At 43.2% G+C, this 16265-nt stretch overlaps 1 protein-coding gene across 3 annotated transcripts in view; it reads right to left on the reverse strand.

Annotated features, from left to right (window-relative positions):
* SHISA6 (shisa family member 6) overlaps nucleotides 1-16265 on the reverse strand; it is a 373444-nt gene that overhangs the window by 29777 nt on the left and 327402 nt on the right. For 2 of the 3 annotated variants that reach the window (XM_020796347.3, XM_020796346.3), the window contains exon 5: nucleotides 2841-2903. The exons of the other annotated variant lie outside the window; for it this stretch is intronic. In XM_020796347.3, the coding sequence (XP_020652006.3) occupies nucleotides 2841-2903 (63 nt within the window). The remainder of the gene's footprint in view (nucleotides 1-2840; nucleotides 2904-16265) is intronic. 3 annotated transcript variants of the gene reach the window in all.

Raw genomic sequence — 16265 nt, forward strand, 5'->3', positions numbered from 1 at the left:
GAGGCAAGGAGGTGCAGGCAACAGCTGCATCTATTAGGCTTTTTTTTTGGCACAGAGCACAACAGAACAGGGGCTTGAGGGGAAGTCTGCACATTTTGATTTCTAAATGATCTCATTTTTAAAATCTGTGGGGGGCCAAAGAAGGGGGGGGGAGAAACAGAGACAGGAAAGTTGTTTGTGGGAAACTTGACAACAGTACAGTATGTTGAAATTGTCCAGGATGAATGGGAGGAAATACAACAGTTCAAGGAAAATAAAGAGGCCTTTGGGTAGTGTGGGCAGCATATAAATTAAATAAAATAAAGAAACAAAATGGAGATTTGAGGTTAGGACTGTGGGATTCCACCCACCCCCCCCCCAAATTTCCAGAGCATTTGACTATGTAAGAAGTCAAACAAATGAGCTGGTCCCAATTGCCAAAATCTGAGATGTAGAGGACTGGGAACTTAGCAGTTAAGAGCTGAAAATTTTGCACAGCAGTGTGCTAGAAAGAAATGGAAATGAAATGGCCAATATCTGAACAAAACAAAACCCCATGTCTGATACATGCATTCATTCTGTCTCTTTTAAGTAAACCAACCTAACCCAAAATTCCTAACCTAGTATCCAAATTAGAGCATCCTTTGTACCCTATGAACTGCACACGTCTCCAAATTTTGCAAAGCAGTTTGAGTCTTGAAAGCTGCATGCGAGAATGCAGATACTGGGCAAGGTCATATACAGGAACATGAATATTAACAATAGTCCTCCTCGATATCTCAGCGGCCTTTGATACCATTGACCACGGTATCCTCCTGGGGAGGCTCACCGAGTTGGGAATAGGTGGCCAGGCTTTCGCCTGGCTCCGTTCCTTCTTGGAGGACCGCCCCCAGAGAGTACAGCTTGGGGAGAATGTCTCGGCCCCGTGGAGCCTCAATTGTGGGGTCCCACAGGGATCGATCATCTCCCCAATGCTGTTTAACATCTATATGAGGCCGCTGGGGCGGGTCATCAGGGGGTGTGGAGCGATGTGCCATCAATATGCGGATGACGCGCAGCTCTACATCTCCTTTTTTCCAACTGCAGGAGATGCCGTTCTGTCCCTTCAGCGTTGCCTGGGGACCGTATTGGAATGGATGCAGGAGAACGGGCTGAGGCTGAACCCGGACAAGACGGAGGTACTAAGGGTGGGCGCTCCCACAGTTGGGGACTTGGGAAACTCCCTCACTTTTGGGGGTGTGACTCTGCCCGCCAGGGATGGGGTCCGCAGCTTGGGGATCCATCTGGACCCGGCGCTCACTATGGAATCTCAGGTGGCGTCTGTGGTCCGTACCGCTTTTTTCCATCTTAGGCGGATAGCCCAGCTGCGACCCTACCTTGATGTGGGGGCGCTTACTACCTTGGTGCATGCGCTCGTAATCTCAAGATTAGACCACTGTAATGCGCTCTACGTGGGGCTACCTTTGAGGTTGCTGCGGAAACTACAGGTGGTGCAGAATGCTGCGGCCAGATTACTTAGTGGAGTGAGAAGATTCCAACATATCTCGCCCACTCTGGCCACACTGCATTGGCTGCCCATCCGATTCCGCATCGACTTCAAAGTGTTGATGCTTACCTATAAAGCCCTAAACGGTTTAGGACCTCGATACTTGGTGGAACGCCTTCTCCCACCAAGTTCTACCCGTGTCACTCGTGCGAGCCAGGAGGTGAGGCTGAGGAGCCTAACGCCGAGAGAGGCCCGGAAGGAGAAGACCAGAAATCGGGCCTTCTCGGCGGTGGCTCCTCGTCTCTGGAACAACTTACCTCCTGAGATTCGCGTGGCTCCCTCGCTGGACATTTTTAAGAAACAACTAAAAACATTGATGTATAGGCAGGCTTTCCCAACAGAAAACTCCTGACGATTTTTCTTTTCTTATATCTTTCTTTGATTTCTATCTTAGTTTAGGTGCAATGTTTTAAAATTATATTGTTTCTTTTATTGTAAGCCGCCTAGAGTGGGCTAATATGTCCAGATAGGCGGGATAGAAATAAAATAAATAAATAAATAAATAAATAAATTAAGGAAAGCTGGATGTAAAAATGCATGTATTAGGGAGTGGTATGTATAAAAATATATGTTAGGGGAAAATGCAAATGACAACAAATGTGAGGTTTCAGTTTATTTGCCTTTTGGATTACAGACTGATGTGGAAACTAATGGGAATGGACATTTGACTGAATATATGTGAAAGCGATGGGGACCAGATGGACTGTAGGATCCATCTCTGTCCATGCTACTGGTGTGTGTCTGTGTGGATAAAAATGACAGTGTGTTGGAAATATTATAAAAAGCTATCTGGGAATGCCTGGATAGCTGTCTTCACAGCTCCAGCAGGCTCAGCATCCCAAGAAGCTGGCAGTGAGCTTTGACCTTGCCTTTGATTACATCTTGGCAGGAGCTGTAATTAAAATCCAATCATTCAGCTGATGGATGGGCATTCAAACATCAGTAGAGCTCTGTGGACATGTCTGGATATTATGGCTTTAAAACAAATGCTTAGTATTTCTAGGCAGGCAGCTTCTCCTCTCACTGTGCATCTTTTCATCCCCAAGTCGCTACAAAGCAAGACAGCTTGTAATAGCAGCTGATAGAGACATTACCAGACTCAAGAAAACATGCAGCCATGCTCTACCTGATGCACATTGAGAGACTGGACCAGACATACAGTGCTATCAATAGAACACATGTTTCTCCTGCGAGACTCATTTCATGGAATATTCTATTGATAGCAGTTAGAATCTATACCGATACATGGATTACTGGTAGAAAGAGGAAAGTTACAGCATCGGTAACTTTGATCCTCTCTTGTTCATAGTCTTACCATGTGAAGGTGTCTGGTTTGCAGTGGTTAATATCAGGTGGTTATAATTTGGCTCTTGGTCATCTGAAATTCAGTAAGAAAAAAAAATCCTTTAAGGAACAGCTCACCAAGGCTTTACAAACCTGCAGGTAATAATTATAGCTCACATTATTCATGAGAAATCTTTGCATGATTAAGGAGAAGAAAATGCTTAACAAAGCGGAAGTGTCTTTCATGTTGCTCTCTTAAAGTTTCAATCGCAAGAGAAACATGTTAATGAATAACAACACCCGTTGTGCTGAGGCCACAAACTGGATATTCAGCAAAGTAAAAAGCTTATTCAAAGCATAAGCAAACCATGGCATACATTTAAGCAGCCACCTTGTGACTGAGAGAGGTCTTAGGAATCTGTAACTCACACAGCAGACATTAATGAGTCCTGTTAATATATTATATGCAACTAGGGCACTCCGGCATTGATGAAGGAGTTGTTTTACTGGGCACGCCGTCATTGTTCTGTGTCTGGGCTAGACACATCTCCTAACCTTGATCCACACAGTTTTGACTTTTAGAAAAAGAGCCCTTATGTATGAGCAGCTGCTTAGGCATGGAGGCTTCTCTTTAGATGTGCATGCATAAGAGGGGGACATCAGACAGCAAGGTTATCATAGGCATGCTATGGCAGAGCAAGCCAACAGCACATTCCCACTCCTTCAGTGTGTGGGTGCCCATCACGCCTATGGAATATCAAGAAAACTATCATTTGATGATGGTGACCTATTATTTTTAGGGATTGAGCACCTATAATGGGCATGTTCTGGGTGTCACATACATGGCTTTAAATTAATTGGCTACATGTGACTAATTGTTGGTGAGCAATGTATCATATAACTTCCCCCAAGTTATCACATAGTCTTCTTTATGTCATTTGTGGTAATATGTATTTGCGAAGGCTTTCACGGCCAGAGATTGGCGAAACGTTAGGAAAAACCACCTTCAGAACACGGCCAAGAAGCCCGAAAAACCCACAACAATCATTTGTGGTAGTTTGTGGTCAGATACATTAACGAAACCTGTCCTCCAGAGGATGGATTGCAGCATCACAATGGCTGACCACAGCACAGAGCCAAAAAGAAAGCTTTGCATCTGCTGAAGGTAAGGGTGGATGATACATTTATTAGACCACTAATATCACCCCCCCCCCCCAGAAGCTAGCTTTCAACTCTGCATGGATCTTTATCAGGCCTGGCATTGCAGAGCTGGGGGCAGTGCAGAAGCAACAATGTAGTTCCAAAATCCATGGGCAGATGTGTCGGCCAGGTTTTCTGGATTACAGCATGTTCCAAACCTGAGAAATCAGCCCTGAGCTGGTGGTCTTCAGATTTCATCTCTGGTGGTGTTGATGAGGAGGATGTCCCTTCCAAAATTTTTAGGAAAAAAACTGCCATTCACTCAGCACTGCCGCCCCCGCCCCCATTGCCTTGTATAGAAACATATGGTTCCTGTTTGGCTGGGGGGTGGAGATACATTGAAATATGCCGAATCCTGTATCAGAGAAGTTGGGATAAACTTTAGTTTATATAGGAGGTAAACTACACCTTTGCATTTTGTTATTCCATTGGCTACTGTGAAATGTATCACTTTTCTGGAGGTACAAGAGAAAATGTTGGGATATGGATGAACTTACTGTTGAACTGCAGCTGCCAAAAAATAAGGGGGGGAGGGGGATGAGTGGTTCTGGGCTGCCTTTCATTCTGTGCTGTCAAATTTGGGCCAAATCTAATACATATGAAAGTTATTCCTACATAGAGTTATGACATGAACCCAACATCAGAATTCTATCCCTGGCAAAGAAGAACATGGTCAAAAGTTAATTTGCTTAAGAAAACTTTGTTATGAACCCATCCACGAAGTGCTTATTTTTCTAGGGCAACTTCCTTGCAGAGACTGCAACAAAACTGTGTTTGATTTGCCTACCTTTGTATATGAAAAGCACTTTTTCTAACTGAGAAGCAGAGTCTTAATTCTGACAATGGCTATCTTTCCCTAGTTACAAGGCAAATTAGGAAGAACACAGCCTGTTCTTACCAGCACTATATGGCCACATGGAAGACATAAATCAAACCCCCACCAGATGACAAGGTCCCTTTCTTTAAAACAGTGTGGGCATCTGTGGCACTAGTGATGGCTTTGCACTACAACACCCATGCTCCCGTATGACCAGGTCTTCTGGCTACGAATGCTGGGAGTCTTAGGCTCCTCCCCAAAAAACATCTGCAAGACCATTCTTGGCCACTTCTGTCGCTAAGATACCCACAAATACCATAGGGGAAACCTTAGATTGTAAGGATAAAGGGCACTGGATTTTGGCAAGACAGCCAGGGGGCCAGACACATGACTGAATATCCCATGACTGAATTTTCCTGAATGCAACTGTGAGAAATTCAGGTTTAGATTAAAGATACTGGCCAAGCCTGAGTATAGAGGCTTCTTTCCTTTTTTTAGCCCTTCCTCCACAGCTGCTTTTAGATGAAGAAGAGGATAGCAGGCCTCCCATGAGCTACCCCTTCACTGGGGAACCTTTGGCCCTCCGGGTATTTTGAACCCCAGTTCTTCTAATCCTGTACCATTAGTCATTCTGGCTGGTGCTTCTGGGAATTCAAATTCCAAATGTCTGAAGGAGCATCTGAAGTTCTCCCTCCTCACCTCAGACTCTCAGTTTCAGTATTGTTCAGTTTCACTGTTCTGTGCTGCTAATCACCGGCTTTGGTGCAAAATAAGATGGAAGAGTTATGTAGCATTCTTACTAACAGGTGATCCAGGTGAATTTATAAACAAAATTTCTAATCTGCTGAAGTCCAAGGCATGGTATGGGGAAGGCAGCTGTTGTTGGTGCTGACGCCACCATTCCTTATCTTGTATCTAGATTTGTTTGCAAACACACTGAAGCTAAGCAAGTACACCTTCTTGGGCTGAATTGCTGCCTGTGATTGTACTACTTGACTGCAGTAGCTCATGCTCTACCTTGAATATGCCGATTTCTTGGCTCCAGACAGTATTAAATTGCCCAAAGGGAAATATTTCTATGCTGGTGAGCCACATACTGTAGCACATTTCAAATGTAATCTTGGAGACAGATGCTAACTAAATACTGTATATGTGAATTTACGTAAGAAGACACACACAAAAAGTAAAGAGGATATGGTTAAAAACAACAGCAACAATACACCACAATGTTTGGCACCAAGGAGCTTCTGTTAAGATAAGCTAAGTAGGCATCCTAAGAGTCTTTTTGGTTTTTTTTTTTTTTTGCTTTTTCTTTATGATATTTGTATTTTTTTATTTTTATTTTTTTGTTCCTCCCTGTAGGACATCTACCACCTGTTAAGGAAACAAATATGATGAAATTCCCTTAAGATTAAGATTTTCCTGCTGACCGCAATGACAGATCTGAACTACATAAATTCCCCCTCACTTTGGCCTGTGGTGCTTCAGTGCCTCAAGTTGTAAGTGAAAACAGGATGTGTGAAAAACAACACGGAGGCTAGCAGTGTGTGGAGTCATATGTTCAACGGAGCAGGGAAATATGAAACATGAGTGATTTGGCCTTCTTCTATTTCTGATGGAACATGAGAAGTGGGGTTTGCAAGTTCCTCCAGTGTGATGACCTCTGGTGTTCACACGGATCTGCCTGGAGAGATCTACAAATCCCACCACTTGTGCTTTTTCAGTATCATATGAAAAGGATTTCATCCGAGTCACTGAGACTTCTTTAAACGTATTAACAAGCTCTCAGAAATTGTGCATTAAACTATCATCCACTGCCTGTGCAAATGCTCTCTCTCTCTCTCTCTCTCTCTCTCTCTCTCTCTGTGTGTGTGTGTGTGTGTGTGTGAAAAGATGGGACTCCTTGGAAGAATTTGGACTGTGATAAAGGCAGGCACCATATTTTACAAACCTGTGATGTTCAAGGTGGGAAACAACAGAGCCACAACCCTTTAGCTTTCAAGTAAAAGGCTGCTTAAAATCTTTGATGATTCAAAACCCAAACCTACCCAACTTCGGTGTAAAGGTGTGTTGTTTTAACTTGTGCTGATGTAGCTTGACCCTGGGTACATAGCAGCTAGGATTAATGATGGCCCTAGGTTTTTGGCACACACACAAAAAGAGGAAACAATCTCCTTCTTTAACTGACTCTGTTGTGAATTTTAAAAAGGGGATCTGAATACAACGTACTCAAGAAAATCATATTGTCTCAATCTACCACTACGGTATAAGGGCAACATCTCAGATCTACTTTTGGAGCTGAGCTGAGAATACCATTTTCATGGTGCTGTGACTCTCCTGCTGTTGCTCTGTTTCTGCAAGGGTGCAGGCAACTGGATTAACCTGCTTGGAGACAGAAACAACTCTCTAAACAATATAAATTTTGATAATTTAATGAATGCAGCAGAGAAAGCTAGGAAGGTTCCTTTCCCAGGTAAAGAGCAAACTCTCCTTCTCCATTGACACCTACTCCACATCTTTTTTCAGATTCTTGTTCCTTTTTTCTGCCAACAATGTTGTTGCATCTTCTTTATTTTAACACCATTAACCCAATAAATACTGCATTTCACACGAGGGAATCCGTGGGCATGGTCTGCTACTCCAGCTGGGGGAGTGGCTCTGGGGTCTTTTATCTACCCTGTGGTTGCCCAAATTGCAGAAGTACCCTTGCTTCAATTCACATGTACACATTTGTCTGAAGCCAGCAGATACCCCTACACCAAAACTATTCAACCTGCTCTCTCTCTAATCAAGTTCACAAGACTGCAGATATTTAAAGCATCACTTTCTCATGATATCTCTCACATTCATCTCATTTCCAGCTGTTCCTGTGCTGCTGCTCTCTCTGCTTTTTTTGTTCCGTGACTGATTCTTCTCCAGCATTTTTGCACGCTATATTCAAGTGTACTCCTCAAGAGTATGCTCAAGAGCATTAGCAAAGTAGCAAAGAATGCTAACAGCAACAAAGTCCGTTAAAAATGGAGGTAGACCCTTCTGCATCTTCTTGGGTTTAATGAGATAATTTTGCTAATGGAGGTATAATGGTTTGGAGCTGGCCAGGGAAAAAGAAGGCTGTTGTACGGCCTTACAGATGATGTACAAGGCTCACATCTGTCTTCTGGGAAGCTCTATTAAGGAAATAAAAGATTAATGGGGCTCTTGGTTTTCCAGAGATAACAATAAGAATTCTCTGGGTGCAGCTGAAGGAGATACTGAATAACAATATTGAAGAAGGGGGGTGGAAGGAGGGGGCTACACAAAAGGGATGTACTCCCTCAGAGCTGTGTGCTGCAGATCTACCCAGAACGACAACATGTGTACAGCACACTGTGTTCCAGTGCTACAAGGTGCTTCCAGAGTAAACCTTCTTGCAGAATCAACTTCATGATCTTCTTTTTAGAGAGCTGACTTTGAAATCTCTTCAGTGAGAGATTATCTTTGCCATCCAGGGGGAATGGCAGGTTGTGTATCAAAAAAACTGAATTCACCTTTTCTGCATGTATCATTCTATAGGTTTTGGGATTTATTTACTTCTGGCATAATCGAAGACACTGAGTAAGTTTGAATATCCTTTCTCCTCCCCTACATATGAACACTGCTCAGCATTAACAAATAATGCCTCTGCACCAACAACCTCTGTATACAGACACTAAATCTCTTCACACCAAGGTATTATATTGCCTAAAGCCATTGAGCTTTGTTTAGGGCTTTTGCCACTGTCATTAGAAACGAACCATAATGACACAATCGTAGGCCATGGTATACTTCCTGTTAAGTCATCCAATTCTATTTTTCTGAAGTGCCAAATATCACCAACTGTTCCACCGGGAGAAAGAGGAAAGGAAGGAAAGAAAGAGACACTGCCTGAGAGAAAAGAAGAGAACATTATATGACAAGGGAGGAGAGAGCAGCAGGTGTGTGGGGGCAGGCAGCTAATGCTTCCCTCTAAACAGAAGGAAGCAAAAGCCGTAGTAGCCTCAGGACAGTATGACTGGGAAGCATGTACTGCTGACATATTTCATCAGCTGTCTGCTGCTGTGCTGAACAAATGACAGTTCAAATCCACCACCGTCTTCTCCAGGCTCCTCTGCATGCTTTGCAGTATCCTGCTCCTCTGTTAATTGTGTTCTACCAAACAATCTTCTGCCCTCAACTTGTTATACACACCTCCCCACACCACAACCACCAGCTTCCTCAGAATGTCCCATTAGCCAGCTTTTGGTTATAAGGATACTGTAATCTGCAGTTGAGCTTGGAGGTGACTGTGGAATAAAGTAGAGTGTTTTCCTCAGGTTCCTCCTATCCCTTTCTTGCAATTTGTCATGATTCACCTTTATCTGGCCCTTAGTATGGTGAATATGGTCTCCACCAAGCATCTAAGCTACACCAAGCACTGCTACAGAAGTAGCTTGCTACAATTCTGAGATCCATCAAAGTCCTGCTGACTTCAGCAGAAGGAACAGGTGTGTGGCATCTCTGAGGACTGTGGAAAGAATGAGGCTCTTGCACCTTACAACATGCATCTTTTAATTAAGCAACTGAGATCAGAGCATTTTGACAAAGGGTTGCAGGATCTGAAGGTGCACGGCAGCCTTTCATCCTCACTTTTGACAGCAGAAGATCTTTTCAGATGCTGACATATCGATTTGAACTCTGAAAGCAGCCCTTTTTCTTCAAGGTTGTGGAATGACAGTTCTAATTTGCAACATAAATCACTCATGGAGCCTCCCAATCCCAGGCAGTGGATTCCTGGTACAGTAATTGCTGAGGAAAATATTAAAGAGCCCCCAATAGCTTCTTGTTTTTACTTTCCACTAATAGGTTAAAATACGTAGAAATTACCCTTCTTATTTCTGCCCTTCATTTGAGAACCCCCTGTTCCTTCCATGTTCTTGAGAACGTTTCTTTTTTAGCCTCAGAGATTTCCTCCTTGCTGGTAGCCGAACTGGAATGAAATGGATTTATTTTGATCTATTACAATAAAAATAGCAAGTGTCAGTTTCTCCAGAAATGGGGCTGTATATTTTGTGCTTTGTCTTCACTAATAAAGCCAACGAAAATGGAAAGCTAGAATATTTGCAGTTGTCAAATGCGCCACCGATGAATGATGTGTCTGAAGGCCAAATGTTGTTTTCAGTTGGTTTTGTGGCATGTTTGTAGAGAAAATTAATTGCTGGAGGAAAATAAGGCAACAACGCTAAAAAGATGACATCCCTTTTGCTAACAAAATTCCATTTCCCATTTTTTCGGGGTGTGTGTGGTTTTGTTTGTTCAAGCTCTGCCTTCAATAACCTGCCTTCTTTTTATTATAAGAAATGTGCAGAATAAGTTAAGCTTGAAGGAAATGGAAGAATGGTTTAATCAGCATGGGCAACTCAGGAAGGTCCAAGTTCCATTTTTTTTCATTTCCACAACTTAATGGGGACCAGACCATCCCCACACACCCCAAAACATCATAAAGTACACCAAATAAAAACAGAACATTGTTGCAAGTCCATACTCTGTTTCATTCTACACGTCTGGGCTTGGGAGGTCTGCAACTGGTTTCATTGCAAAATCACAATAAAACAAAAAGTAGTACCTCTCTCCGTGTCTGCCTTGGAAATGGAGAGACATCCAGTGGCTTCAAAAGGGCAATGGGGAGCTGCACATGTGCCCAGCACAGTTTACATACACTGTGAACAAGGGCTATCATATAATTACCCTGTGTCCCTGAAAATAAGACCTAACCTGAAAATAAGGCCTAGTATGATTTTTCAGGATGCTCGTAATATAAGCCCTACCTAAAAAATAAGCCCCAGTTAAGTGAAACCTTGCCCTCCATGATTGTGCAGCAACCAGAAGATGACATAACTGTAAAAATAAAAGCTCCCCTGAAAATAAGCCCTAATGCATTTTTAGAGTAAAAAATTATATAAGACCCTGTCTTATTTGGGGGAAACATGGTTATGTGCGACCATGAGAAATATGCATGCAAGAGGGATTCTAATCCTATTTTTCTCTCATTGAAACCTCAATCTTCAAGCAGTCCCCATTGATCATGGATGGTGGAAAAGGAAAAATACAGGAGGAAGGAAGGAATCCATGAGATTTGCATAAAAGGAAGGTTTGGAATATGCAGGCAATTCACACAGGTGAAATTTCTTATAAAAGCAGCACCAAAAATTTTACTGTAATGCAAGGGAAGAGAATAATGTTGACATTTCTTGTTCTTGTGTGAGGAAGAGATAAGTAAGGATTTAGATCCCAAATTCAGATTCAGTTATCAATAAGGGTGTCACAGTTTCCTAGTCTAACTTCATTCATTATAGTCACTCAGCCACACTATTCCTTCTTATCCTGAGGTGGGAAAGCTTGGGTAGGGCAGATGTGGTGGCAGCTATTGAATTTGATCGAAACCGTATCATGCTCCACACTTCAGTCTCCCAGACTCAGTGGAGCTCCAGGGAATCTAAACATACAAAAAATCCCCAAGACTAGGGCCTCTCAGCCCCAAATCCAGAAAGATGCTTGAAAGGATTGTTTGTAATTGAGAAGGAAGGAAGGGAGGGAGGGAGGGAGGAAAGAATTCAAAAGGGCAAAAGTTCCAAATGGTTATAAGAAATGTGGTTTTTCCACCCCAAAATATATGGGCAAATGTGGAGAGATACTTAAAATGGCATTCAAAAGGAAAACACACCAGAAAGTTAAAAAAAAGCTAATTTACCCTACCTAATCAGGTAATAAATAACCAAAGCTAATCTACCTTGCCTAATTCAGCCCTTACAGCTTAGCAGAGAGGTGGTATAGCTACAGAACATGCACAGAGTGCATCCTCATGGAACAGCTTTGTAGGATGCTAAATGGACCCAGTTTCTCTTTAGAGTCAGACTAAGTCCCTTCTAGATATCAGAGCAGCAGGGGAGTAAAGCACTTTTCTCTCCAGAGACATGCCAGGCTAACTAACTAGTTTTTCTTAGCCCCCTTTTATACAAGTTAATTTTATACAAATTAATGGGCCATTACCCCCACCTGTTGCCAACAACTTCTTAAGCCCCTTCCATGTTCCTCAGGACAAAAGGCAGCTTCCTGACTTGCTCCCATTCCCACCACCAAATCTGCATAACTCTTTGGGAAGAAAGGGGTCTGACTCCTTTTGACTGTTAAGGTGTTAGAGTCCTCTTGAGGTGGCATTGATATGCCCTCTGATAAAAGATAGGGATGGATGCATCTGCTCATCACTCACTCCTTTCTTTGAAGTGTTCTGAAACAGGAGATAAGTTGAAGGTGTGAAGTGTCTGTTTACATGCTGACCTCTGCCTGTTAGGTCAGCTTTCTGGGCACTCACAGGTGCAGAGAAGTTTCCAGCAACTTAATTCATATTTCATATTCTCCAGGTTTCCAATTTCTTCACAAAAGGCATGCATATTGGCATTTCAAATGTATTATCCAGGCATTACTGCAAGAGCTAGATTTATCTGTGGTAGTGGATGGGCCATTTATTTTCATACTATCTGTGAATGACAAGAGTAGACCATGACCAAACTAATTAAGAGTTCATGTACAGCTGCTGTTGCATGTTAAACTAAGCTAAAGATGTGGGAAATCCCATTTTAAAATAAAAATAATCGCAGACCATGGTTAAACAGAATATCTTTCTAATAGCTTCTGTTAACACAATGAGACTTTGTTCCTGTCACTTTCAATCTCACCACTCCAAAAACAGATTTTTGAGGGTGTACAAGAAATTGTGAGGGCAGGGTAAGGGAGAATCACCTCCTTTCAGTTTTACTGGAAGAACATCTGATCCACCTCCATATGAAAATATAACACTGTATTTATTATATACCTACCTACCTACAGTGCTAAAACATCAAAGAATATATGGTAAAATACTATAATTGGAAACTAGTAATTGCAGTACAATTTCCTTGACACTGGAAAATGCTTGGTATGGGACAATTATTTTTCACAGGCATCACTTCTTTATAGGAAAACAGCATATTATTGCTATTTTTATTGTTCACTACAGAAAAGAATTGTTAAACCACAGAAGCTTCTGTGCTGCAAGGTCAGAAGACCAGCAGTCGTAAGATCGAATCCACGCGACGGAGTGAGCTCCCGTCGCTTGTCCCAGCTCCTGCCAACCTAGCAGTCTGAAAGTATGCAAAAATGCAAGTAGATAAATAGGTACCACCTCAGTGGGAAGGTAATGGCGTTCTGCGTCTAGTCGTGATGGCCATGTGACCACGGAAGCTGTCTATGGACAAATGCTGTCTCTACGGCTTGGATTGGAGATGGGGATGAGCACTGCACCCTAGAGTCGGACATGACTGGACTAAATGTCAAGGGGAATCTTTACTTTATAGGAAAGAAAACAATGTACTGTACATATATACAGTATGAATGAATATAAATGAATGAATGAACTGGCCCACAACAGCTCTGGACAGCTGTCAGGATTCCAGAAGAGTTATTACTCATGCTGATTCTCCACCATTGCTCAGCATTTTCCTTCCTCTTGTTTGGACCAACACAAGATGGTTGGATCTGGAAGCCACCATTTAGGTTTTTTTCCACAGGGCCCCCCGAGAGAGGCTACATAGGGGAAAATGAAATGTCAGATCTCGTCCATTTAAGGAAGAGGCTACTGTTGTGGAATGGGACTGGCCAACTGAACCCTTTCAAGCCAGGATCGAGCTGAGCTCTAGAGCAAATGAATGGATATGAGAAGTGAAAGCTGAAGGAATGAGCACTAATTATGGTTGTGCAGCCAGGTCAGATAAACTGAACTAAATAGATTCAGAGTGATTAGTGGGCTAAAGGTAAAGGTAAAGGTTCCCCTTGACATTTTTAGTCCAGTCGTGTCTGACTCTAGGGGGCGGTGCTCATCCCGTTTTTCAAGCCGTAGAGCCAGCACTTATCCGAAGACAGTTTTCGTTGCCACATGGCCAGCGTGACCAGGGAACGCTGTTTTACCTTCCCACAAAGGTGGTACCTATTTATCTACTCGTATTTGCATGCTTTTGAACTGCTAGGTTGGTGAGGAGCTGGGACAAAGCAACAGGAGCTCACTCTGTTGCGTGGATTCGATCTTACGACTGCTGGTCTTCTGACCCTGCAGCACAGGCTTCTGCGGTTTAGGTGCAATTTGGTCCAAGTGAATTGAGCCAGATTGGTGCATATTGATCTGAATCTCTTTGGTGATTTGGGCACTAAAACCAAGATGCAGTGTGTCTGAAAAAATGTTGCAAGATAACACTGTGCTTCCCACCCAGACCTTCTAGATGTGAGGCGGTGGCAGGATATCATCCACCAAGGGCTCCATTGACTCAGTAGGCTGGTTATTGGCTGCAACAAACTTTATTTCAGTAATAAGGAGGTCAGAACAGCTCGCTGTTCCCATCTTGCCACTGATTCCAAGCAGTCCATTTGCCTGGGCCCTGGTTACAGTCACTAGCCCCGATTCACTTCACAGGTGGGGCTCAGTTACAGTCATTAATCCCAGCAGCTGAGGTCTCAAGAGAGGTACACCTATACAGCAGCTAGCCGTCCTACACCAGCTATTCCTCATGCTCCTGGGCTAGCTGTATGAGCTGCTGCTGAAGCTTCCAGCACCACTTCTATCTTGCGGGTTGGTTCCCTAGTTGAAGGATAGAGGGATGTTCTCTTTCCCATTCAACCAGTCCTGAGGCCATGAGGTGGGTGAAGGTGGTCCATGGTCCAAGAGTACTGGAGGACGATGGGCTCCTCCTCTTCCCTCAGGGTGCAGAAGATGGAAAGCTGTTCCTCCAGAGCCTCCAACCACCTCTCCTATTCCTCCTGGGCCCTCCTCCCAAGATCATGGCTTCCCTGTCTCTCCCTGCCTGCCCTTGCGCTTGTGGGTTGCCCTTGAACCAAGGTCTCTGCAAGGCTTGTGGATAAGGCAGATGGCCCACCAGGGGCAGCAGTGCATCCCTTTTAATGCACAGAAACCACAAAACCACAAAAGTGGTGTGATAGGGAAGGACAAGAATCTGCATTTTGCTCACTGACAGCTCTGTTCTCCAAATTTTGGCAACGATCACAACAGCATTGTGCTTGAGGGGAGGGATTGTGTGGAATTAATGAACTTATATATCCAGCTCTGTTGTGTAGGTCTTCACAGTTTCCATTTTCTTTAGCCAATAGTAGTAGATTATTGGAAAAAAAAATGACAGCAAGTGTTTTGGTAGCTGTTGATTGTGCTGATTTATCTGTCCCCTTTGTCTCTTCCAAATCTTTTATTTTGCCATTTTCAATAATCCAACCTAAACAACTTCATTGCTTTAAGGGGAAAAAAACCAACCCAACCCAAAACACCTGGACCAATCTCCCCGCCCCCCCCCGGCTACCTTTTTCTAATAAGATACAGTAACTATGAACACAACAGTTACTACAATGGCTACAAATTTAATGTACTTTTTCATAAAAACAAACAAGTCACATCCATTTTAAAGAAAAAAGTAAAAGTGGTTACAAAAGCAAACAAATCCACCCTGCCTCAATCTATATGAATCCTTCCGGGGAGGGGCTACGTTATCTCCAAATATCATGCATATCCATAACAAAAAAGTCACAGCCCTTTTAATTTCCTAGTACAAATCAATGGCGGGTATGGCAATTAGAATTTCCAGATTTGAGCCTGGGTTCGGATCTGAGTAGGACTGGATAAAGTCCAAATTAATTCAAACCAAATCAGGCCCTAATCCAAATATCTGTACGGTGTCCTAAAAACTGAATAAGGGGGCCCTTTCCAAGTCCTAGCTAGGATCCAGGAATCCAGGTTTCTGGTTACTTTTCAGCAAGCCACCCGCAGCACACCTGAGTTGACAATGTCCTGACTTGTCACATAAACGGAAGCCCTTAATTTTCACCCTTGACTCTTTGGATAAGGGATAGAGCTGTATTATACCTTCTGGCATTCCAAAGGATGAGGCTGCTGAATAATGAAGAGTTCTGCTTCAGTGTGTTGTCAATTTGCATTTGTGAGACAGGGAACTGATGCAAAGTAAAATTTGCAAGAGTCATCATAATCATAAGAGACCAAGCAAGCAGTTTCTTGGGTCTAATCTTTCAGGTCATTTGGCATTTTAACAGTTTTTAATATGCCTAGTGCCCTGCACAGGCAACTGACAAATCCTCATGAACACAGCCTGCCGAAGTCCAGTATAGGATAAGGCTACAGTCTCACTGATTCTGCATAAGAGGCGGAAATTGGAGGGATGCAGTTTTTTCCATCAATCTTCAGTGATGGAAGGGAAAGTGGTGCTTGCTGACATTCCCTTTTCTGCAGCTGTTGAAAGAGCACGATCCCTCTCACTCAGTGACATGGGGCAATTGAGAGGTGCAGCTTTTATTATGGGCATGAGCTCATTGGCAAGTCCTCCCCCCCCCCCGTGA

Source organism: Pogona vitticeps, chromosome 2 (genome assembly GCF_051106095.1).
Source record: "Pogona vitticeps strain Pit_001003342236 chromosome 2, PviZW2.1, whole genome shotgun sequence".
Lineage (NCBI taxonomy): Eukaryota > Metazoa > Chordata > Lepidosauria > Squamata > Agamidae > Pogona > Pogona vitticeps.